Here is a 26,171-nt window from a genome sequence, read left to right on the forward strand (position 1 = left end):
ATCATTGAAGAAGACACTTGTGTATCGTTGAGTGTATCTCTGTGGCAGGCAAGAAAGGTTTTCTGCGTGGTGGGAGTATACTCACAGCTCTCACTGTTGGTCACCATAATTAAATTAAGAAATTGCCGCTGGGACCTGTGACTGCATTTGCAGAAGCTGCCATAGGTGACCCAATTGACAAGGTACCGCAAACACAGATAAAACATACCCCAGGGCCTAAATCCAATTTGTCTTAACTAGCTTAGACGGATTCAATCAATAGATTTTATGTTAAGGTGTTGACTACCAAGTTCTCATTGATTCAAAGGGTCTGTTCTACTTGAAACAAATAGCTGGATTTAGGGCAGTATGAGATCATTACAGTCTAAATGTGTTGCTTGTGTGTGCTTTTCAGTTGCTTTGGACCTATGGCCACTCTAAGGTGAACCTTTCTTAGGGTTTTCTTGACAGGATTTGTTTGTAGCGGATTTATCTTTACCTTTTATGGTTGAGAGAGTTTGGCTCATGTTTATAGAGTCAAACTACGTGCAGAAGAAATTTATCATGGATAGTCATGGGGCATTTTTATGATTTTCAGTCAATTTGACTATGAGGAGGTATTTTTCCCAATCCTAAAAACAGACATGAGTCCCTTATGAGCAAAATCACTGAATGTGGCTTGTGGAATCAACTGCTACATAAAGGACTTTCAGGCTCCTTCCACACTGCCATATAATCCAGGTTATCAAAGCAAATAATCTGGATTTTATATGGCAGTGTAGAAGGAGCCTCAGTGTTAAGAAAGGAGTACATAGAAGATGGCAAAGCATTGCCTTTTGTTGAAAACAAAATTTGGCTACTATTCTGTAGTCACATTCAAAGCTGAAAAGTCATGGGATTTTGCCTAATGAGATTTCAAGTGCTTCTCCATAGGCTAAGCATGTGAAAAATGTCACAGGATGCTGGAAAAGTTTCAACAAACTTTTTTCTAAAGGGCATCATATCAGAACTTTCAAAAATTACTTCTTTAGACAAGAAGTCTCAGAATCCCCCATCACTAACCTGTTGGCATTGCCTGTACGTTGCCCAGGTCAATAATTTAAACTGTTTCATCTGTTGACTTCCACCTTGTTGTTTCTGATACAGGCAGAAGATCTTGTCTCAGGAAAGGAGGTGGTACTTTTCGAATAGAAGGAGCCTTCAGTTGACTTAAGGTTAGTGTAGGGAAGGGAAATTGTTGATTTTAGCAGATGGAGAAAAGTGTCTTCTGGAGCCCTTTGACTCCGTTTTCAGTGCCACAACATTTTCCTACAGAATACTGGGATTGGCAGTTTAGGAAGGGGCCTTCAAGTTTCTCAGTTGGAGAGCTCTTCTGATGTCTCTGACCAAACTGAAAGTCCCATGATTCCAGGGGGTGCAGCCATGGCAGTTGAAGTGGAATAATAGGATTATAAACTATATAGTATGGAAGGGCCCTTAAAGGTCCTGTGAGAGGGACTCTTTGGAGCTTTCTTTGGCAACAGATTCAGGTAGAGTATCTGAAGTATGCAGATGGTACAGTGAGCAGATTGCCATTTTTATCACATTTTAGAAAGCTTTTTTCTGTGTGTGAGCAGATCATATCTGTTGTAGCAGGAAGCCTTTTGACTCATCGGGAGCAAACCTTTGTCCTCAATTAGATCTCCTTTTGTCAGTTCCCTTGATTTTCTCAGGTAGCATACTTTTGGGGCTGTCATAAAACAGCCTGTGTCCCCCACCTCACTTTTGCCCACACAGTGTCTTCTTGTTGCCATGATGGTCCATCTTTGGCAGCATTCTGGGTGCCTCTGTGTCTTTTTGCTCACAAGGCCTGCTCCTCCCTGAGTCACCAGGAAGGGTGAGTAAAGTGAAACAAAGAAGGCACCTGATTCACATAGACACATCTGCAAAAGGATAAATGGAGGGAGCTAAGGAGATTAATTATGGAGTGCAATGCCTTGTCAGCTTGGCAGGAAACAGTCCCCTTTCTTTGTTAGGCCCCGTTGACAGGGTCTTTTTGTTTATTATTCCTAATGGAAACCATCTCGAGTTCGTCACTTTCCTTCATCCCAAATACTGGCCAGGGGAACCAAAAAGTTCAGTAACAATATTTCCCAATGTGCAATTATTGTGCTAGCTATTGAAAGATGTGACAAGGGGAGACTGTCCAAATCTAAGGCAGAAGCTCCTTATGCCATGAGATGGCTAGGAACGGCAAAGAGATGGGTTTGAAAAACATTGCATGCTGTGATCCAGAGCCAGAGAGGAGAGCTTGTGAAGGGGGAGAATAAAGAAGATATTGAGACAGGCATTTTTATTTATTTATTTATTTTGCTGCAAAATGTCAAGCCCAGATTGCTATGGGGAAGTAGAGAGAAGGAGTAGATGTTGTCAACACGGAACTGTGTTGTTTCTATTTGAGTAGACACACTCATTCCAGCCTTGCCGGTGAGGCTCCCCTTCCCATAGAGCAGTGGTTCTCAACCCGTAGGTCTCCAGATGTTTTGGCCTTCAACTCCCAGAAATCCTAACAGCTGGTAAACTGGCTAAGATTTCTGGGAGTTGTAGGCCAAAGAACCTGGGGGCCCACAGGTTGAGAGCCACTACCATGGAGCAAACTGGTATCTCTTGACTCAAGCAGCACAAACAGAAGGGCATCAAAGCCATTACCTCTGATGTCTGCCTTCTGTCTCCATCCTGAGCCGCAGACCACAAGCAAAGAGTGACCACCTTCTTAGGTATCCAAAACGTAATGCTTAGGGTGACATCAATGTCATGTTGCACATTATAGTCTGGGAGACAAAATAATGTAGTTTCCTTTCTGCTGGCAATCCAAATGCAAGGCATCCAGCTCCTATTAAAAATGCTAACCAGTGGTTGCCACTGCTGAGACTTAAGGATACATCTACACTACAGAATTAATGCAATTTGGCATCACTTTAACTACCACAGGTCAATGCTATGGAATCATAGGAGTTGTAGTTTTACCAGATCATTAGCCTTTGCTGTCAAACTGTAGATACTCCCAAGCAAGGAGGGGGATGTCAGCAGTAGCAACTCCTGATTAAATGGGGACAGCAATGCCAGGCAATGACATGGGGAAGGACATCCCAACTGGCATGAGTCAAGATTATCATTTGTTTGTCCATTTAAGGCTTGTAGCATATCTTGAAACAGCTTGCCTGCTTCTTGGGATAGAAAGTAATTTCACTGAACATGACAGTCTCAAGAAAAGTACCGTAATTTTTCACTTCCATTTGTGGAAAATGCTCTCCTTGCCTCAGACACTTGCATATGTGCAAGCTGTTTCTGAAAAATAAAGTGTGCACCAAACAATCTTGATATATATGGATTGTTAAAATGCTTGTTATTAAAAATAATATATAGAAACACGCTGTAATCAAAGAGGAAAAGATGCCTAAGCTGGCTGAAATATACAAACAAATTCATGAAAAGCAAAATGTGGAGGAAGACTTTGCATAACTTTCAATTAAGGAAGAAAACACACAAAGCACTATGACAGGGGTCCCCAAACTAAGACCCGTGGGCCAGATGTGGCCCTCCAAGCTCATTTACTTGGCCCCTGTCCTAAACTTTAGACTTACGGTTGACCTAAGTCTGAAACAACTTGAAGGCACACAACAACAACAATCCTAATTTTGGACTATTTCATTATAGTCTGGCCCTCCACTTAAAAAGCTTGAGGACCCCTGCACTATGATATGAAGCAAGGACAGGGGGAAATGCCACTGAGATTAAGTGTCACTCAGCACCATCAAGACTGTGAAATTGTAAATGTCAGCCGTGTTCCTTTTCTCAACCTGGAAATATTGTTTTGTCTGGTTTTTTAAAAAAATCAGCCTACCTAAATATGATCAAGTAGAAACTGAAATGGATAGGGAGTTGGGAAACCTTTGTGTCGATGGATGCATGGGCAAAGGGGAAGAAGCCGATGAATATCAAGCAGGAGTGGAAACTGTACAGCTTCCTGGAAGTTGTACAGCAACTCTCAGTATTCCTAACCATTGTTAAGACCGCTGGGAGTTGTAGTCTAGCTATGCCTGGAGGCATAGAATCCTACCTTTGACTTAGTGGCTAGGTTTAGCCTTGTTTTATTTTATATCTACATGAACATTAAAGACATGGATATTAGCTAGCCTATCCACATCCGCTCTCATACAAGCAGCGTTCTGTGACAGTAACTCATAGAGACACCCCTAATGAGCAAGATTAATCACAGATGATTTGACTACATGTGAGGCTCTGAGGTCAGTGATTTCTTTCCTCCTTTGAAAACTCCCTTCTTGAGGGATGAATTACTCTTGGTCCTCTTGGGAGCATGCTGTAAGAGTATTGTGGGCACCGAGATCTTTATTTGCCCTCCGACAGCCATTTTCACTTGACAGTCTTTGCTCTCTAACCGCTCATTAGGAATTTGGTTTCCTCAAAAGATTTTTTTTTACTAAAAAAATGATAAGGAGATAGATAAAGTCCTGATGCACTTCTTCAGCAATGTGCAAGTGGAAATAAGGGCAAACCTTGTACAATAGAATCTCTGTATCCATGGGTGATATATTCCTAAACTTAATCAGGGAATTTTGGATAATGCAGAACCCTGTTGAAATAAGCAACTTCACCAGATGCTACCATAGAGTCATCCTGAAGGATCCAAAAATTCCAGGAGAGGTGTTTTTGCCAGGAGTTGATAGGAGTTTTATTCCAATATGCTGGGTTGGGAGAGACTGTGTTCTTTCATGCGTGCAAATTGAATATAAAACTTGAGAGAGCTCTTTTTTGTCTTACTAGCATAGATACCCAGTTAAGGATTTTGCAATGCTAAGCATAAGAATTATTCATTGTAAGGTTTGAATTAGGGGTGAATTAGTGGTGAATAAGGGGTGCTGAATTAGTGGTGAATTAGGGGTGAATTAAAGATGCAGGATTGGTAGTGTATTTGTGTATTGTGTATTGGTGGCGTATTAGAGGTATATTAGTGGTGTATTAGAATGTATTAGGGCTGTATTAGTGGCATATTAGGGGTTCATTAGGGATGTAATAGTAGTGTGTTAGTGGTGCATCAGTGGTGTATTACATGGGTATAAGGAGTGTATTAGGGGTGTATTTGTGGTGAATTAGGGTGCATCAGTGGGGTATTAATGTGTATTAGAAGTGTATTTGTATTAGAGGTGTATTTGTAGTGGTTTAGTGGTATTATTAATGGTCTATTAGTAATGTATTAGGGGTGTATTAGTGGTGTATCAGAGGTGTATTATAGCTGTAAGTGGTATATTAGAATTGTTTTAGGATGTATTGGGGTGTAAGAGGCATTTTAGGGTTATTTTAGTGGTGTATATTATTAGTGTATTAGTGACCCCTGACCTTTTGACCCTCTAGCCATTATGCAAATGTATACCAGAAGTTGTCCAGACCCCCATTGTCAGTAGAGTTCACCATGGTCTTTGATTGCGGGTGAACTACAGTTCCCAAAATCATGGGTCAATCCTGTCCCACAAACACTACCAGTATTTAAAGTTGGCCATGTTAGGTATGTGTGCCAAGTTTGGCCCAGATCTATTGTCCTCTGGGTTCACCGTGTTCTTTGATTGCAGATCAACTACAATTCCCATAATAATGGGTCAATTCTTCCCAACTTCACCAGTATTTAAAATTGACCATGTTGAGTATGTGTACGATGTTTGGTCCAGAACCATTGTTGATGGGATTCATGCTGCTCTTTGACTGTGGGTGAACTACAATTCCCAAAATCGTGGGTCAGTTCCCCCCAAACCCCACCAATATTCAAAATTGACCATGCTGGGTATGTGTGCCAAGTTTAGGCCATCTCTGTCATCGGTTGGTTTTTAGATTAATGTTGCCTTGTAAAGTTGATTTCTGTTTGTCTATCTGTCTGTCTCTCTCTCTCACACACACACATATACATACTCCCCAAGCTCCTATATGCAGCATCTTGGCAACTCAACTGCCCTTGAAGGGGAGGAGTTGGCACGCACTTCACTGTCCTCAATGTTGACACCACTTTCAGCTAAGCCAGGGAAATAACAAACTGCCCCATCACTTCCTAATCTTGTTCATTACGACAAAAGATGCAGTTAAGATATAAATAGGAGATGAGGCGGAAGTGGTTGACTGAAAAAACATGAATGTTCATGGATCTCATTAGTATGTTCACTTAAAGTTGAAAAGAAGCTCGTGTGTGATTTGTATCCTTGCATGGATCCTTGTTTCCCTCTCTCCTTCCCTCTCTCATTTGTAGCTAAATCTCAGAGCATGGATGAGTTCCAGTCTTTAGGACTACTCCTCCATGAATTTCCCCAACCAACCTGACCACTGCTAATCCTTAGCCCTGCATTCATCCAAGATCTACAATAATTCTAACTTTCCAGGTCAAACTGTGAGGTCACTTAGAGCCCTTCCACACAGGCATATCATCTAGAATATCAAGGCAGAAAATCCCACATTATCTGCTTTGAATATATGGCAGAGTCCACACTGCCATATATTCCAGTTCAAAGAAAATAATGTGGGATTTTATTCAGCTGTGTGGAAGGGGCATACCAGGTTTTATCTCATATTTTTAATGAGCTATCCAAGTGCTGAATCCTATGCTCCAAAGAGATTCAGTACCATCTCTATTGAATATGTACCACATTTGTTTTCAAACCACAGTAGTTAACTCCAGTAGATGAGAGCTTCACTGTTATGCTACCTACATTGCCCACTCTGTTTTAGTTTACGTTCATCTTGGTTGATCATGTACTGTTGGCCCTCCGCTTTCACAGTGTTGAGGAGCAATGGATCCCCACAATAATTAAATCCATGAATAATCAAGTTCGTGAAAATTAAACTCGCAAATATGTAATCAGTTCAGACCATGCAGGTTACACTCTAAAAAAGAGAGACATTTTCACTAAGTTCCCATAAACTAAATAGGATGGCAATGATCGTTGATAGAGCTGAGATGGGGAAAGGAAGGATTAAACCTCCTCTCTCAAGGCCCCAATAAAAATCAGATTTAAAAATAAATAAATAGAAAACTAGAAAAATAAGCAGCTCATGCAGTAGCCAGGTGTGAAGCATATGAGGAGCCCAGAAACAGAATGCGGATGCAACTTCTTCATATTTACTGTCCCCAGCAATGTGATTCTGTAGTATGCTGGAACCAAAAGTGAGATAATTCAACAGTGTTTGATCATAACCTCAGACAAGTAAGTAATGTATTCCTTGCAGATGGAAGGCTCTTAAAAGTACTTAAATTGGTGGTCATTGCTGCATCCTACAGCAGCGAGTTCCACAACTTGTAATGTGTGAGGAACTGCTTCCTTTAATCTGTCCTGGATTTTGCATTATTCAGCTTCACGTGAATGGTGTTGAATTGTAGTATTACAAGATAGAAGTGGAAACAAGGCCCCTCTCCCTGTCAGTTCCTTCCTCAACATGTGTAATTTTATATGTTCCTGTAATGCCCAGCTTTATCCCCCAAGCCAAACAGCACCATATATCTGAAACCTTTCCTAATAGGGGAAATTTTTTCAGCTCTTTTTATGTGTGTTAAAGGTTTAGGAGTTTTATACAAGGTGAATCATTCATTCCTTTTCTTCCTCTGACAGCTCACAGTGTAAAAATAAGTTAAACTTTGGGATGTCAGGAGAAACAGAGGGAGGAGGTGATGTTAAAATACCTTTTATAGGAGGAAAATTAGGATGGTTGCTAGGACTAGTCATCATTTGGCTTGCAATTTTCTCTCAGTACAAAAGTGTTGTTGTTGTTGTTGTTGTTGTTGTTGTTGTTATTGGGTTGCTGTGAGTTTCCGGGCTGAGATTGTGAGGTCTGTTGGAAACTAGGCAAGTGGAGTTTATATATCTGTGGAATAATGTCCAGGGTGGGAGAAAGAACTCTTGTCTATTTGAGGCAAGTGTGAATATTGCAGTTGGCCAGCTTGATTAGCATTGAATAAACTTGCAGCTTCAAAGCCTGGCTAATTACTGCCTTGGGGAATCCTTTGTTGGGAGGTGTCAACTGCCCCTGATTGTTTCTTGTCTGGGATTCCCCTGTTTTCAGAGTTTTGTTCTTTATTTGCGGTTCTGATTTTAGAGTTTTTTAATACTTGTAGCCAGATTTAGCTCATTTCCATGTTTTTCTCCTTTCTCTGGAAATTGTCCACATTTGTGGATTTCAATGGCTTCTCTGTGTAGTCTGACATGGCGGTTGTTAGAGTTGTCCAGCATTTCTTTGTTCTGAAGAGGAAAACTGTTCTTACCATACATCAAGGGAACCACTGGCCACATACGGAAGCTGATAAAGAAACACAATCTACAAACTATCTACAGACCCACTAAGAAAATGTTCAGTGAAGCACAAGAGGGATCCTCTCACCTCTGCAGGAGTCTACCGCATACCATGTAGCTGTGGACAAGTCTACATAGGTACCACCAAATGCAGCATTGCCCAGACACGAATCAAGGAACATGAAAGGCACTGCAGACAAACTCAACCATAGCAGAGCACTTGATGAACCAACCTGGACATAGCATATTATTTGAGAACACAGAAATATTGGACCACTCTAACACCATATCAGACTACACAGAGAAGCCACTGAAATCCACAAACATATGGACAATTTCAACAGAAAGGGGAAAACTATGAAACTGAACAAAATCTGGCTACCAGTAAATAGATATGGGCAAACCGTCAGGAGAGAATGCTTCTGGAACATGGCCATAGAGCCCAGAAAACTCACAGCAACCCAGTAATTCTGGCCATGAAAACCTTCTGCAACATTATTATTATTATTACTACCAATTTCTATCAATGTGGGACTCAAGTCCTCTCACAAATTTGAGTTAAAACAGAATATACTTGGCCTTCCACTTTCACAGGAGTTAGAGGCGCAAGATCCCACTGAAAGTGGGGAAAATGCAAATAATGTTTTCTGTTAGACAAAGACCTGTTTTATGTGTTGTCGAAGGCTTTCATGGCCAGGATCACAGGGTTGTTGTGTGTCTTTCGGGCTGTGTGGCCATGTTCCAGAAGCATTCTCTCCTGACGTTTCGCCCACATCTATGGCAGGCATCCTCAGAGGTTGTGAGGTATGGAGAAAACTAAGCAAAGAGGTAAATATATATCTGTGGAAAGTCTAGGGTGAGAGAGGTCAGTGTGAATGTGTAGTTAATCACTTTAATTAGCATTGAAAAGCTTATCTGCTGTCTTCTTCCTGCCTCTGGGGCATCCTTTGTTTAGAGTCGTTAACTGCCCTAGGTTGATTCATGTCTGGAAATCCTCTGTTTTCAGAGTATTGCTTTTTATTTACTGTTCTGATTCTTGAGTTTTTTAATACTGGTAGCCAGATTTTGTTCATTTTCATGGTTTCTTCCTTTCTGTTGAAGTTGTCCACATGCTTGTGGATTTCAATGGCTTCTCTGTGTAGTCTGACATGATAGTTGTTAGAATGGTCCAGCATTTTTGTGTTCTCAAATAGTATTCTGTGTCCAGGCTGGTTCATCAAATGCTCTGCTATGGCTGATTTCTCTGGTTGAATTAGTCTGCAGTGCCTTTCATGTTCTTTGACTCTTGTTTGGGCACTGCGTTTGGTGGTCCCTATGTAGACTTGTCCACAGCTGCATGGTATCCGGTAGACTCCTGCAGAAGAGAGAGGATCCCTCTTGTCCTTCGCTGACCGTAGCATTTGTTGGATTTTCTTCGTGGGTCTGTAGATAGTTTGTAGGTTGTGCTTCTTCATCAGCTTCCCTATGCGGTCAGTAGTTCCCTTGATGTATGGTAAGAACACCTTTCCTCAAAGAACATGAAAGGCACTGCAGACTAATTCAACCAGAGAAATCAGCCATAGCAGAGCATTTGATGAACCAGCCTGGACACAGAATACTATTTGAGAACACAAAAATGCTGGACCATTCTAACAACTATCATGTCAGACTACACAGAGAAGCCATTGAAATCCACAAGCATGTGGACAACTTCAACAGAAAGGAAGAAACCATGAAAATGAACAAAATCTGGCTACCAGTATTAAAAAACTCAAGAATCAGAACAGTAAATAAAAAGCAATACTCTGAAAACAGAGGATTTCCAGACATGAATCAACCTAGGGCAGTTAACGACTCTAAACAAAGGATGCCCCAGAGGCAGGAAGAAGACAGCAGATAAGCTTTTCAATGCTAATTAAAGTGATTAACTACACATTCACACTGACCTCTCTCACCCTAGACTTTCCACAGATATATATTTACCTCTTTGCTTAGTTTTCTCCATACCTCACAACCTCTGAGGATGCCTGCCATAGATGTGGGCGAAACGTCAGGAGAGAATGCTTCTGGAACATGGCCACACAGCCCGAAAGACACACAACAACCCAAAGACCTGTTTTTATTGTAGAAATGGAAAGCATGCTAAAGACATTACTAGGGCATATGTATTCCCTACTGGTTTCAAAATGGTGTGTTAACTGGTTTTCTTGCCTTTACCTTCTCTGTTCAGTTTGTGCTTTTCATGTAATGTTTTGTGCCTTTCACCAGGGGGCAGCTTAGTCCCACAATGATCTCTATGTAAACAGCCACTCTGAAATCTTGAAAATCACCTCTTTCCATGCATATTTTCTTTACTGTGCATTTGATGCCTTCACAGTATCCAAGTTGAAGATAAGGGTCATATCCTCTCTAACCTTAATAAACTCTATCCCCAGAATAACCGAAGAGGAAGTTGTAACCAGTCAGAAATTTTGCAGGGGAAGATTGTCATGATATACAGAGACAGAATCTTCACTTTGCTGAGAGGAGACATGATGGCCAAGTATAAATATGTGAGGGGAAGTCATAGGAAGGAGGGGAGAGCTGTTCAGCAGTGGAACTCTCTGCCATGGAGTTGTGGTGGAGGCTCCTTCTTTGGAGGCTTTTAAACAGAGGCTAGATGGCCATCTGTCGGGGGTGCTTTGAATGCGATTTTTCTGCTATTTGGCAGGGGGTTGGACTGGATGGCCCACAAGATCTCTTCCTGTCACTCTATAAAGATAGCAACCCAAGTCTTTGGGCGGGGACTGAATGCAGCAATTCCCGCTGCTAGTTTCTTGCCTTCATTCACGCACCATTTTTATGGATCTTAGTTGCGAAATCATGCTTGGTTGTGTTGGGTTATGCGTTATCTTGTAACTGGTAGACACTACCTCTGTATTTGAAAATTTTATATGGTTTTTATATAAACAGTCCACGTAGTAAAAAATAAGTTATGCTCTAGAAGACCAGAAGCAACAAAGGAGATATTTAATTTTAAAACTTTTTATAGAAAGAAAATGGGGGTGGTTGCTAAGCCTACGCACTTCCTTTATATCTCTCTTTGCTTATCATCCTTCAGACAAATAATAGAACAGCAATCTGCAAGATCTGCAGCCAGTACTTTGCCGTTCTTCCTACACATGACTTTATGCAACCCCCAAAGGAAGCAGCCGTTGCTATGCTAGTCTCAAAAATGACGGGTTATTAAATTGGTAAGCAGGTGAGAAATTATTAGGTGAAACTCCCAAATGAATTAAGAACGTATAGACTTCAGAGGTGCACAAAACTCTTTATAGGGCCAGCTGAAGATCCATGTATGGCCCAGAAACATACATAGCGTTGCCAGAAGTCAGGGTTGCCAATAGAATCCGGCCAGCCCAAGCCCAGCCATCTTACCTGGTGCCAGTTCTAATGTGTATTTGCTCTTATTTGTGAACAAGCAGAATCTAGAAAACACGGAATAGTTTTATTCTGACATAAGCCCAGCACATCTCTGGCTTTTATCCATGGATCTTCCTGTTTCCCTTTCTCAGGCTCTGTTTTGCACTAAGATTGTTTAGACAGCTGCCTGGTTCTCAGCAGCTTCTCGTGAAAGTGGAGTGACAGGACCATGGACTCACAATAGCAAAGTGTGATGTCACAAGGAATGGGAGGGCAGGTCAACATTGTGGCATAAATGTTATGTGTTCCATTCTGGAAGTGATGAGGGGCTTTCGTAATCATGGTGGTGGTGGGGAACCACTTGCGAGGATGACTTAACATTGGAAGCTTGGGGAGGGGAAGAGACCCAGGTGAGTGGACTAGGGAATGGGTGGCAATGATTTCCCGTTTCGTGTAAACCAGGGTGGAGAACATCAAGGCCCTGGGCCTGAATCCATCGGTCTTGAGGCCTCAGTTTGACTATCCAAGATGGCCAATCTGCCTCTCTTCCAAGGTATAAAAGATGAATACCTTGAATTAAACACATTCCAAGCATGGACATTTTGCCAAATTTTGGTAACCAGATATGAGTGGTAGCCGCAGTCCTCTTAGCCCACCAACTCCCATATGTCTGCAGAAAGAGTCCTACTTTAAAGGATTACTGTAAGGATTGCCATGAGATGATGTAGAACAGGACTTTATGGGCAGAAATTATTATGTGATCCCAGGTATTTAGCTCTATAAAATAGATATAGAAACCATTTTTTACTGATAACAAAATTAGCATTTGCAAGGCTTGCTAAACAGGCTGATTTTCCTCTTGGTGAAGTACAGCTGAAGCACCTTCTGCAGAGTTGGGCTGAGAGAATGTAACTTCCCCAAGGTCGTCCAGTGGGTGTCCATGGCTTAGTGGGGATTTGAACCCTGGTGTCCCAGAATCCTAGTCCTACACAAAAACCTGTATGTTACATTAGATCCTTTGTTTCATTGCTATGCAAAATATATTAAGTGGGAAAAGTCAGGTATCTACAAAATGCCCTGTAAAGTAAAGCAGCAGGAATCTCAGGTCTAGAAATATCCACAGTATATACCAGGCCAAGAACAGACAGGTAACCTAAGTTCGTGAAGACTCATAGAGTATCCAGTATCATCTAGTGCAGTGGTTCTCAGCCTGTGGGTCCTCAGGTGTTTTGGCCTACAACAGCAGTTTACCAGCTGTTAGGATTTCTGGGAGTTGAAGCCCAAAACATCTGGGGGACCACAGGCTGAGAACCACTGATCTAATGGAATAGTACTTGCCAGTAAATCCCCTTGTGAGAATAGGAATGTCACCAAAAGGACCAAAAGTGAGTTACAGCAATGGAGAAAATCCAGAAATTAAACAGACCCTAGTCTGTTTCATCAATAGAGAGGGACTTTTTAATTGGTCAACTTTGATGCCCTTTTCTCAAGTAAGTTTTTGTGACACTGTATTTTAGTGTATGTAAATCTTACATCTCTATTATAGTATTGTTAGCCACCTTGAACACTTTTTACTGGACAGCAAGATGTGGTTAAAACTATAGTACAACCCCTGCGTCTCCGGAACTGATGGACTTACCCATGATTTCCCTAATTTACATAGGGCCTCCGGAATAGCCATGCCCTCTTCTCAATGCTGTTGCCATTTCTCCCATTGAAATTAATAGGGTTTGCTGTTATCTATGGGCTCACTTACCTATGTGAAATTTGGGATCATATCATACTAGGAAAGAAGGATGTATGTATGAATGAATAAATGAATGAACAAAGAAAATGTTCAACTATGTCTCCTTCCCATGTTATAATGTCTGGGGATAAAGCCTGGAGAAGTTATAATTTTTTATTGCAACTCCCCAAATCTCTCAGTTAGCCAATCCATTTGCATGAAACTCAAGCAAGAAAAAGAACAAAAAAACAGTGTCTGATCAAACTTATTTTTGTCCTGATTCTAGTACCCACATGTACAGATACTCTTCACCCCATTCCACTATTCACATGGGCCTGAGCTCCACATTGTCTTCCTTCCTGTGTGCCTTGGCCCCAAACTCCCTGCCTTATAAAAAGCAGAAATAAAACCCTCCCCAGTTCTCAGTCAAAACTCATTGATTTGGTTGTGGTTCCTCTCATCTGTGGTCCCCATTGGCCCGAGTGCCTGCTTGCAGGAAGGGGAAGACTCTCCACCTGGCCTGTTCCTGCCCACAAATTGCCTGACTGGCTCTTCTGGCTGGGAGGGCCAAGAGATCGAGATAAGCGTTTACACAATTAGCAGTAAGCAACATAGCTGCAAGAGGAAGTCTGGCACAAAACCTACACGACTGGCTCTTTCTGTCCCTGATTTTTCTAGGCTCCTGTTGTTGTTGCTGCCCGTCGTCGTTGCCGCCGGTGGGACGTTTGGCAGCTAGAGTTCCTTCGAGCGTGGACGGACTCTCTGCTTTCAGAGGGGGGCCCCTTCACTCCCTTTTGGAAGAGAGCAGACGGACGTGGTGGGATTGCCATAAAGAGCTGGGAAGGGCCGTGGTGTTGTGGATACTTGAGCAGAAAGAAGCAGGAGGCTCTGGGTTGTGGGCAGTCTGAACCAGGGACAAGACAAAGAAAGGAGTCAGCAAAAAGAGGAGACGAGACGCAAGAGAGAAGTCAGGGCTGCCCTTGGCATCCTCTTTAGAATTTTTACAACAATTTTCCATCTCTCCTTCCCTGAAGAAAAAGAAAAAGACATCCCTGCCCTCTACATCAGAGCCATTGGTGTGGCTAAAATGCCACTTCCTGCTGTTGCGGCTGCGGCAGACTGGATGGGAGTCTGACCCTTGCCTCTAGGGAAATAAGAGAGGGAGGCAGGGACCCTCTCCACATCTCTGAGCCGATTTTCTGTTTGAATCCCTTTTTAAAAACCTCAGTCCCGCACCCCTCCTGCCTGAACACACGATGTGCGGCTTTTGGAGCTCTTTCTGCTGTCGGCCTGTTTGAAGAACTGGCCTTTTCTGTTGCCCTATCCATTTCCCACAGGTTTCTTTTCTTGCAAAAGAAACCTGTCATGTCTGAAAATAAGCGCCCCAAACTCCCTAGCATTCCTGAGACAGCCCTGCAAGACAGTTCAGATGATGATGCCTTCCTGCCCAATGATGCCAGTACCTCTCAAGTCCCAGCTTCTCAAGATTCCCCCTCAAAGCCTCCACAGTCTCCACTCTACTTCTCTCCCCGTTCTCCCAACTACGTCATGAAGATAAGGACGAACAGGCACCCCCAGGATTTCTCATGGAAAAGGAGGGGTCTTTCGTGGTAAGAAATCATTTTAAATCTCTGTGGGGACTTAGACATTCCCAAGTAGGCCTATGTTTCAACAATGGGGCAAATTAGCATGACGGAAGTTCATCTGAACCCTTGAACACGTTTCTAACAACCCTTCCCTAAAATGCATATCCTTGAATGCTTCCGGACCCAATTCAAAGTGCAGGTTATTACCTACAAAGCCCTATAACGTCTCGGGTCCTGCCTACTTATGTGACCGCATCTCTCCTTATGAACCTGTTCGGGCCTTAAGAACAGCTAGAGAGGCCCTCCTCTCGATTCCACCTCCTGCACAAGCGAGGTTGGTGGGGACAAAGGAGAGGGCCTTCTTGGTAGTGGCCCCCAATTCTGGAATATTCTCCATAAGTAATAATAATAATAATAATAATAATAATAATAATAATAATAATAATAATATGTTTCTTATAACCTGCCACCATCTCCCCAAAGGGACTCGAGGCAGCTTACATGGGGACAAAGCCCAGAGAACAGCAGTTCAACATACAATTAAAACACAATACAAGATTAAAATGCATAACAGAACAAAATATTTAAAACATCTTAAAATGAATCACACAACACCATCGATTACAGGACAAAAGTGGGGCTATTCAATTGCATGGGAAGGACAGGCTTATGCAAACACGGATAATAGGACCAGGAGTGGGATAAAGTGCTGAAAACTGAACAAGAGCAAATTAGGACTGTACAGTGATAATGCTAGCTGATTTATTCAAAAGCACATTGAAACATCCATGTTTTCAAGTCTTTACGGAATATGGCCAGGGTGCCCACTCTTCTAACGTTTAGGAAAGAGTTGAAAACCTGGCTATTTAAGCAGGCTTTTGATAATGGCTAGAGCGTAACCTAACCTATCAGACAGGACTTGAATGATCATTAGAACTCTAATCATAATGCTGGATACCTTGGTGACATGAACTGACTGGTTTGAACTGTATTTATATTTATACTGTTTTTAGAGGGCAAATAGTTTTTAATCTGTTATTTATTAATGTTTATACTATTGTGTCATTTTAACTGTTTGAAGTGATACTTGTTTATTGCTGTTTGTTGTTTATTGCTTATATTATTTTCTGTATCTGTGGTTATTGTAAGCCGCCCCAAGTCTCCTTGGGGAGAGGGAGCGGGTTAAAAATGATGATGATGATGATTATTATTATTATTTTATGACACAGCAAACAAGATAGATATGCTGGATTTCGTATCACAAAATCACAAGTCGAATACTTCCCAAGTGTCTAGGACTGTGTGATGTATTTTCAGATGATGCACGCAGATCCCAGTAGGGTGGCCTTTTGGAGTTGGCAGATCGTGATTTTGTCAATGTCCATTGTTTCCAAATGCCAGCTGAGATCTTTTGGCACGGCACCCAGTGTGCCCATCACCACCGGGACCACCTATACTGGTTTCCGCCAGAGTCTTTGAAGTTCAATCTTGAGGTCCTGATAGCGGCTGAGTTTTTCCTGTTGGTTTTCGTCAATGCGACTGTCACCTGGGATGGCAACATCAATGATCCAAACCTTTTTCTTTTCCACAACTGCGATGTCTGGTGTGTTGTGTTCCAGAACTTTGTCAGTCGGGATTTGGAAGTCCCACAGTAACTCCCTCCCCAGCGATATCCGGCAAACCCCATCCCTCCTGGGATTTAGAAGAAAACTAAAAACTTGGCTCTGCGCCCAGGCATTCAGCGAATAAGCTCATTGGCTCATGTAATCGGGTCGCAAATCTGTAATTGTAGCAGTATTGAATGACTGAGGATGGTGCAATATCGCTGCCTTGCAGCGTTTTAATTTTTGTATACTTTTTATTATGTTTTAATTGTTTGTTTTATAGTATATTTGTTGTTGGCCCTTGTGGCAGAATGTAAGCCGCTCTGAGTCCCCTCGGGGAGAAGGGTGGGGTATAAATGCATGTAATAAATAAATAAATAAATCTTTGCGTGCTCATTTTCCAATACTTTTGCAGGTTTGTGATCCCACCAGTTCTTTACTGCTGGGAAGTGGTACTTGAGGCATAAGTTCCAATGAATCATTTGGGCCACATAGTTGTGCCTCTGTTTGCAGTCTGTCTGTACGATTTTCTTACAGTAGCTGAGGATATGATCAATGATTTCATCGGTTTCCTTGCACAGTCTGCATTTTGGATCATCAGCTGATTTTTTCGATCTTGGCTTTCATTGCATTTGTTCTGATGGCTTGCTCCTGGGCTGCAAGGATCAGGCCTTCTGTCTTCTTCTTCTTCTTCTTCTTCTTCTTCTTCTTCTTCTTCTTCTTCTTCTTCTTATTATTATTATTATTATTATTATTATTATTATTGAATGGCTCAGACCTGCGTGGTTAAAAATATTTGCTGCTTTCAGTTTGCCTGCCTTGTGTTAGATTCTTTTGCAGATTTATTTTCATGGGAAGGCATAATTTCATGCTTTACAATGGTCTGGATTTGGCAGGAATTATATTGAGTAACCCTCCATCTTTCCACATTTTCAGCTGTTTTTAAAATGTTCCAGTTTCTCTCTCGTCAGCTTACTTCTGTTGTTGAAACTGAGTTCAAACTGCAAATGTAGTTTGCATTCAGTCAACTCAGCACAGAAGAGAGGCAAAATCTGTTCCTTCTCAGTAGACTCAGGCAAAAGCAGACTTCTGCAGTCTCTTCTATCTTCCGTGTTCCTCCTCGTGTGTCTTTTCTCAATTTTTGCTATCATGGCCATACGTGTCCTGGTTTTCATCTGTGAAAGAGTGGGGGGAATGTGATTTCAGAAGAGACAGTGGAGACGTTTGAATAGCAATTGCAGTGTACCCTGGACAATAGGACATAAATGTATTGGGGAAATCATTGGTCTCATTCATTTATATATATGAATCGCTGCTACTGCTGTGTGCCGTCAGATCTCTAGCAAAATGTACCCTAAGCAACTGCACTCCATGATCAGAAAGTTCTTGGCAATGCTAGTAAGGATGCAAGGAGCATCTGTCAGATCATATACATGTGTATGTGATCTGCAACGTCCCCTCATTTTCTATGACATTGGAAAAGATAAATCTGGATGCTGTCATCCATGGGTAGTACATTACTTTAGACTACTGTAAGTAACTGACTGGCTTGGCCTGGCCTGACCTGGCTAGAATCCTACATTCTAATTGAGAAAAAAATGACATGTCCAAGGCCACCCAGTAAGTTTCTGTAGGACTTGAACCCACACCACCCAAGATTTGGCCCAGCATGTTAACCTCTGCCCCACCTTGGCTAGTGACCAGAGGGAGAGGGACATTGTGTAGACCTTTGGTATGCCCATTCCTGACCATCAGAAAGCCTTTCAGTTGTAGCCCAACATTTTTCTAACCATGTCTGAAAGATAAAAGCAAAAAAATTAAATTCCACAGCTTGTTCAACATATCAGATGTTGCATTTGAGCAGTGATGTGGTTGACCCGAGGAATGTACTCAGTCCTGGAAGACCCGAAAACAGCAGGGAGAGCGGGTGCTGGGGAAGTGGTAAAAAAGGACATTCTGTATTTGCTGACCCAGCCCGGGACTTGACTATCCTGCAAGCTTACAACGATAATGGTATTTTTGTACAAAATCCTGCCCTCCCTTTGTACTAATCTTGCTGTGAGCCCCTAAGTACATTAGAAAATCTTCAAGGATGAGAGATTTCCCCTGAAAAGAAACATCCTGCTAAAGAGAAAGGATTTGACTGGAAATTCAGAAGGACCTCTTTCAGAAAAGAGCCAGAGATCTGTACACAGATTTCTTTGGGTCAGAGTGTTCTGCAAAATATCCTTGAGCAATCACATGACTAACACAGTATTCCTTAGAGGACATGAACGCCAGATTAGATGCAAGGAACAAACAGAACCATTGGGAGGAAATTTACACTATCCATTGGATATGATTGGAGCCCCCGGTGGCACAGGGGATTAAACCACTGAGCTGTTGAACTTGCTGACCGAAGGGTTGCAGGTTCAAATCTAGGGAGCGGGGTGAGCTCTCTCTATTAGCCCCAGCTTCTGCCAACCTAGCAGTTTGAAAACATGCAAATGCGGGTAGATTAATAGGTACCGCTCCGGCAGGAAGGTAATGGCGCTCCATGCAATCATGCCGGCCACATGGCCTTGGAGGTGTCTACGGACAATACCGGCTCTTCGGCTTAGAAATGGAGATGAGCACAACCCCCAGAGTCGGACACGACTGGACTTAATGTCAGGAGAAAACCTTTACCTTTTACCTAAATCCATTGAATAACATTTCTTTAGGATAGTCTGCTGACAACAATGAATGGACTTGAATGGACTTCTAGAAACCCTAAAATATGGGTGGATATACAGAGTTTGGAGGTGTTGCTTTTGAGGGCTGCAAAATCCAGACTCCTCTAAAAGTGCATGACTTTCTGAAACCATATATTGTTTCCTATTGCTTGAAGGAACTGAACTGGTGCTTCTATAGAGAGATTCTGGAAGATATAGTCCGTCCACCTAAATAAGAAAATAATCCAAATAACTTTTCCAAGCTCTGAATGTACATAATATGAATGTGCATCATGTATAATTGTACATTAAAAGGTTTCTCCACCCCCCCGGTCAATGAAAGTCCTTAGTTATGCCTTACCCAATTTCCTAACAGACTAGGTAAAGGTAAAGGTTTCCCCTGGCATTAAGTCCAGTCGTGTCAGACTGTTGTCCATAGACACCTCCAAGGTCATGTGGCTGGCATGACTGCATGGAACGCCGTTACCTTCCCACTGGAGCGGTACCTATTGATCTACTCACATTTACATGTTTTCGAACTGCAAGGTTGGCAGAAGCTGGAGCTAACAGCAGGCGCTCACTCCTCTCCCCGGGTTTGAACCTGGGACCTTTCGGCCTGCAAGTTCAGCAGCTCAGTGCTTTAACACACTGAGCCACCGGAGGCTTCTAATAGATTACAACTCCCATAATCTCTTTGTTGACCTAGCTATGCATCAGTTTGGGAAAGCTGGGTTAAAGCATAATTTAATTCAGTCACTCCTCCATATCAGTGGCTTCTGCATCCACAGATTCAGCCAACCACAGCTTACAAATATTTTTGGGGGGGGGGGGGGATAAAAAAAGAGCAAACCTTGCTTTTCGTGTGTGTGAAGCATTATGCTGCTGTGTAGGCATACCTTGCTGTAGCCCCATACTATTTTACAGTTTCATCAGATTCTCTCTGGCATTCATTTGAGTTGTTATCTTTTTATGTAAGGAATGTAATTTTGGGTTGTTGTGAGTGTTTTGGGCTGTATGGCCATGTTCCAGAAGCATTCTCTCCTGACGTTTCACCCACATCTATGGCAGACATCCTCAGAGGTTGTGAGGTCTATTGGAAACTAAATAAGTGAGGTTTATATATCTGTGGAATGTCCAGGGTGGGGGAAATAACTCTTGTCTGCTTGAGGTACATGTGATGTAATTTTACTATGCCAGTGTTTAGAAAGGGACTTGAGCATCTACAGATTTTGATATGCAAAGGGGGTCCTGGAATCAAACCCCACAAATTCCAAACGCTAAGCATAATTCTACTGACAAAAGAGGTAGAAAAATGTGAAATCCCTGATAGTTTTTCTAAGAGGAAGTAACCAGCGAAAGGCAATCCAGTTCGTTTTGTGGCTTAGTGATTACTTGAACCCAACTCACCCAATATCCAATCTAACACTCCTGTTCAGACATCCTCAGAGGTGTGAGGTCTGTTGGAAACAAGGCCAGTGGGGTTTATACATCTGTGGAATGTCCAGGATGGGAATAGAACTCTTGCCTGTTGGAGGCAAGTGTGAATGTTGCAATTGGCCACCTTGATTAGCATTGAATAGCCTTGCAGCTTCAAAGCCTGGCTGCTTCCTGTCTGTGGGAATCCTTTTTTTGGGAGATGCTAGAATGGGTACTAGGCCATAGAGCCCAGAAAACTCACAGCACCCCAGTGATTCCAGATATCGAAGTCTTCGACAACACAAAGTAATTTTCTTTGTTTAGGTAAAGTTGATGGTTCCTTCTGCTGCTTGATTCTCATAAACTGGCAAAACCAAAGAGGTTCCTTGCAGTTCAGGTGTTCCTTAAAGAGATAGCATGGTGCAGTGGTTTGAGCATTGACCTATGAATTTGGACACCAGGGTTTGATTTTCCCATTCAGCCATGGAGACCCAGTAAATGACCTGGGGTAACTCATACACTCCCATCTCTAGAAATAACCCAGGTTGGATTCACTTTTGGAAATGAAAATGATTCTCAGGCACACACCAAAAAATGTATTTATTTCCGAATAAACTTAACTTTATACTAGTCCTAGCACCTTTATACTAAACCAAGCTGTACATACCCCATTTTATGTTCTTAAAGAAACAAATAGATCTTCAATCTGTAAATGGTGCTGATACTACATTTCTTCAACTTTTTCTTTAGAAAAAAAAACCCTGAATATTCCAATTGTTTAAAATTCTCAACCTTACATCTCTATTTACAATAGCTTCAAGTTTAATATTACTAATACACTTTATTTATATTCTGCTCTATTTCCCTGGAGGGTCTCAGAGCGGATTACAGTATACATATAAGGCAAACATTCAATGCCTTTTACACAACGACATACAGTACACAGACAGAGGTAAAGGTCTTCCCCCTTTTTCATCTCCGGTGCATGGAAGCAATGCTCAACTCCGGCCATGGGGAGGTGTTCTTGTTCCATTTTCCATGCCAAGGACCCTGTTATTCATAGAATCATAGAATCATAGAATAGTAGAGTTGGAAGAGACCACATGGGCCATCTAGTCCAACCCCCTGCTAAGAAGCAGGAAATCGCATTCAAAGCACCCCCGACAGATGGTCCATCCAGCCTCTGGATATCTCCAATCGTGTTGCCAGCATGTTTTGCATATCTACACGAGGCACCCTTTTACCTTCCCTCTGAGGCAGTACCTATTGATCTACTCGCATTGCATGCTTTCAAACTGCTAGGTTGGCAGAAGCTAGGGCTGTCAGTTGGGAGCTCACCTCAACTCGCTGCTTTGAACTGTCAGCCCTCCGGTCGACAGATTTCCTGCAGCTAATGGTTTAACACGCTGCGCTACTGTGGCTTCTGTCCTTGCACCTCTCCTCTCTCTTTATGCACCTTCTCACCTCCATCATACTGGATCTACACTGCTTTATATCCCAGGATCTGATCTCAGATTATCTGCTTCTCCCAGATTATCTGGCAGTGTAGACTCATATAATCCAGTTCAAAGCAGATAATCTGGGATCAGATCCTGGGATACAGGGCAATGTAGATCCACCCTCAGTTCTACAAAAGCTTGCCTGCTTGCAGTCCTTGTTCCTATATCCATGGTCTGTGCCTTTTCATTTTCCTTCTTCCTTTGTCAGGAATGGCCTTTGCTTTTCCATGAACTTAATCATGTCCCTTTTCTCCTTGACCTTTTCTTCCTCTTTTCCTTTTAAAGAAAACTTCTCTTGACTTTTGCAATCATCTGTTCTCTGCTGACATCTGACTCTGCTCCTCTCTGTTAATTTCCCAGCTCCCCTTCGTTCCCAGTGTCCCATCTAATGAAAAACAGAAGTTGTTCTGTTCTCAGGATCATATTTTGAATGTTGGCCTAGGACACAGTGGATAACCATTCTTACTTATTAGGTAAGAGTTGTTGCTTTGGTTGTTAGCAGTAAATAGCCTCTCAGAGTCTCTGAGCCATCTTCATTGCTGTATGTCATTGCATATGACACCCTTTGCAGTTTTAGGAGTCTAGATGTTACCTATGAGAACCAGTGTGGTGTACTACAACTCTGAAAACCAGAGGCGGATTCCCAGAATATTCACAGAAACCCAGTGTGTGATCATGGGCAAGTCATACACTCTCAGCCCCCAGTGGGTAAAATCCTTATTCCGGCAGGACTGCTGACTTGAAGATGGGGTTGCTGACCTGAAGGTTGACAGTTCAAATCCAACTTGGGGAGAGTGCGGATGAGCTCCCTCTATCAGCTCCAGCTTCATGCGGAGACATGAGAGTAGCTTCCCACAAGGATGGTAAAAGCATCAAAACATCTGGGTGTCCCCTGGGCAATGTCCTTGCAGACAGCCATTTCTCTCACACCAGAAGTGACTTGCAGTTTCTCAAATTGTCCTCACATGAAAAAAAGGCCCCATAAACTCCTGTGGTAGGTTCGCCTTGGGTCTGCATAAGTCGAAATGACTTGAAGGCACACAATAACAGCATTATCTGTCAACTGTTTGCTCTTGTTTTCTGTAAATGCATCTGACTGAGAGGCTCTGTATTTCTAAATGTGTGTATCAGGCACTGTTGTGGTTGGAAAAAGGATTGGTAGGCAATGAAGAGAGGGAACTTCTTAATGGCTGCTTAAATTTCATATGTAATTTCTACTTGATATAGCCAATCTCGCAAATTGCATCTTTTTGTGTCCTATTCCTTTCTGATCCCACCCCATGACTTTGTAACTGCTCATGTACCTGTGGTTTAACTCCATCAGCTCATATGAAGAAATCAAATTGAAATCCATGAAAGCCTGTGTTAAATCAATCTGAAATGTGTTCCCTCAAACATACACATTTCCCACTAGTGGCCATTGTTGACTTTGTCTTCCTTGGGCCAGCATGTTTTCTGACAGATCAGATAGATCAGTGATTCCCAACCTTCTTTTGACCAGGGACCACTTTGACCAGGGACCACTCTCCAACATTAATACCAAAAGGGTTGCGAATCAGTTTTTTTGTCAACTTTAGATTCAGTTTGGTTATTTGGGGTGCTGATTCAGAAAATTGCATTGGATAGACCACATCAGCTGTAGTTTCTGATACAGAACATATGCCATCCAGTAGTCGCCATCTGCTCGCCCACAGAAAACCATATTTCATAATCAAGAGCTGATGTGGTCTATCCAGTGCAATTTTCTGAATCAGCACACCAAATAGCCCCAGGAACTGGCCTAAAAATCAAGACACCAAGGCTTCCAGGTGCCACATGGAATGGCTCCGTTCAAGGGGAGGGAGGAGGAGGAGGAGGAGGAGGAGAAGCAGCAGTCAGGAGGCTTGTTGTCGCACCTTTTGTGGGTAGTCAGCCTCTCCCTTCCTGACATCCCCGTTGCCTTGACACTATAGGAGGGTTTCATGAGATCAGTTGCTCTCATTGCAATGGTGTAGTAACGGTGAGGCCACAGACCATATTTTAGTTCTTGGGGACCACAGGTGGTCCACGGACCACAGTTTGGGAACCAGAGGGGGGGGGGACTTTCTAGTTTGGATCCTGTGAAGCTACAGTAGAAATCTTCTGGACTATTTGCCCCCAAATTCCCTACCCAGTAAACCCAATAGAAATTGTTCGATTAATGGGATGAAATCCAAGAAGCTAAACACCATGTACAGTTTTGCACTGATTGGCAATACAAGGTTGTTTTCTTTCCTTGTTCAAAAAGACAACTGACTTGGCAGCACAAGCTTCATTTAACACTGGCCTTGGGTCAGGCCAGCATCCTCTACAGCCCTGAAAGCAACAGGCTTAGTCTGGATCTATACTTCCCTATATCCCAGGATATGATCCCAGATTATCTGCTTTGAACTGCTTCTCTTCAAGCACAAGTATGTAGAAACAGCATTCTTCAAGATAAACCATTTTAAATTTAAGGGGCTCTTCTCAGATCAACCCTCACTACCAAGACTTTGAGCTGAGCATTGTTATACCGTAATGTAATATTCCAGTGTGGAGATTGTATTGCATGTGGCTTATCTTTCATCTTCATCTAGTGAACTTTACCTGCTTACAGATTTGTTTGCTCGATATTTAATTCAACAGCAGGCAGATGATAGCATTCACCCCCACCCATTCTCTCCACGATGAAAAATACTATGATAAAAGGGCATTGTTTCTTCTGATCACGAGTGGCCCTGCCCTTCGGCAAGGGTGAGGCAGCCACCTCGGGGAGCTGGTTTTCAAGGTCAATTGTTAAGCTCTTTAATTTGTTACAATTGCATCCTGCCTGCCTTGGAAGGGAAGAGGAGCTTAGGAGGATTTTTTTGTCACATGCATCAAAATAACTAGATTCGCATTGAGAGCTGGGCACCATTGGTCCATTTGTTACTGTGCTTTAGGCAGCAAAATGTCTTGGTCCATCCCCACTCAAATACTTCTGTTGACTTTGGTCAAACAGAAAGTGGCTGTACAGCTATGGTTTCAAAATGAGCTTCCTATTGCAGTTCTATAACAGATGTTGTGATCTTGGTTTTGGCTTTCAGTCTGCTGAGGTTAAAAAACTTGTCATCTGTCTGATAGATGATTTTCACTTCGATGGGAAGCTTCCCATCAACAAGATGAAGTATCATAGAGATGAAGATGGAAAATAATGTTGGGGCAATAACACATCCCAGTTTGACACCTGATTCCACTTTGAATGGATCACTTTGGGAGCCGTTGCTGTCCAAGACCGTTGTCAGTTAAACTAGGACTTGCTCTCCAGCATCTTGTCTGCTAGGTCTGTCTCATCATGCTATACATCCAGAACAGAAACCAGGAAAGTTACTTTTTAGGATGACAACTTCCCAAATAACATGGGAATATAGTTCCCAGCATCCCCCTAGCCAGAGCCTGACTATAATGCCCATAAACCGCCAAAAGACATGTTCAAAAGAGCTTCTTTGCCAGAGGTTTTAATTGCTGATGTATGCTTCTAATCAAGCATTAGATTGTGCTTCAATTTCCTTGGCTGTTGCAACTGATGTAATCTTTGATGTGATACCAATGTACATTCTGGCTTACGATACAACCCGTTGCTATAAATAGGAGCTCAGTTGCCACGATTACAGTTTTGTTTAGATTAATACAGTCCCTCTGTATGTGTGAGCATTTTCAGATAATAATAAAATTGAGTATTGAGCTTACTGAGACTAGAATGGTTGTGTTGTTACCTGCAGCTTTTTTTGAATTTTGCATAAATGAACATTGGCACTGAACAGAATTGCTGCTGCGTGTACTCCCTGCTTTTCAATATCCAACTTTTCAAAAAAGTTATATACTAGTGTGAATGTTGTAATGAATCACCCTGATTAGCATTAATGGCCTTGCCAGATTCATGTCCTGGCTTCTTCCTGCCTGGGGGAATCTTTTGTTCAGAGGTGT

At 42.3% G+C, this 26,171-nt stretch overlaps 1 protein-coding gene across 3 annotated transcripts in view; it reads left to right on the plus strand.

Moving 5' to 3' along the window:
- The window catches only part of pde4a (phosphodiesterase 4A), a 588,039-nt gene that overhangs the window by 424,483 nt on the left and 137,385 nt on the right, over positions 1-26,171 (plus strand). Inside the window, exons 1-2 of one of the 3 annotated variants that reach the window (XM_062974139.1) lie at positions 11,387-12,094; positions 14,089-15,020. The exons of the other annotated variants lie outside the window; for them this stretch is intronic. Of the exons in view, the coding sequence (XP_062830209.1) occupies positions 14,776-15,020 (245 nt within the window). The 5' untranslated portion in view covers positions 11,387-12,094; positions 14,089-14,775. Of the gene's footprint in view, positions 1-11,386; positions 12,095-14,088; positions 15,021-26,171 lie in introns of those variants that run through there. 3 annotated transcript variants of the gene reach the window in all.

The sequence above is a fragment of the Anolis carolinensis genome, chromosome 2 (genome assembly GCF_035594765.1).
Source record: "Anolis carolinensis isolate JA03-04 chromosome 2, rAnoCar3.1.pri, whole genome shotgun sequence".
Lineage (NCBI taxonomy): Eukaryota > Metazoa > Chordata > Lepidosauria > Squamata > Dactyloidae > Anolis > Anolis carolinensis.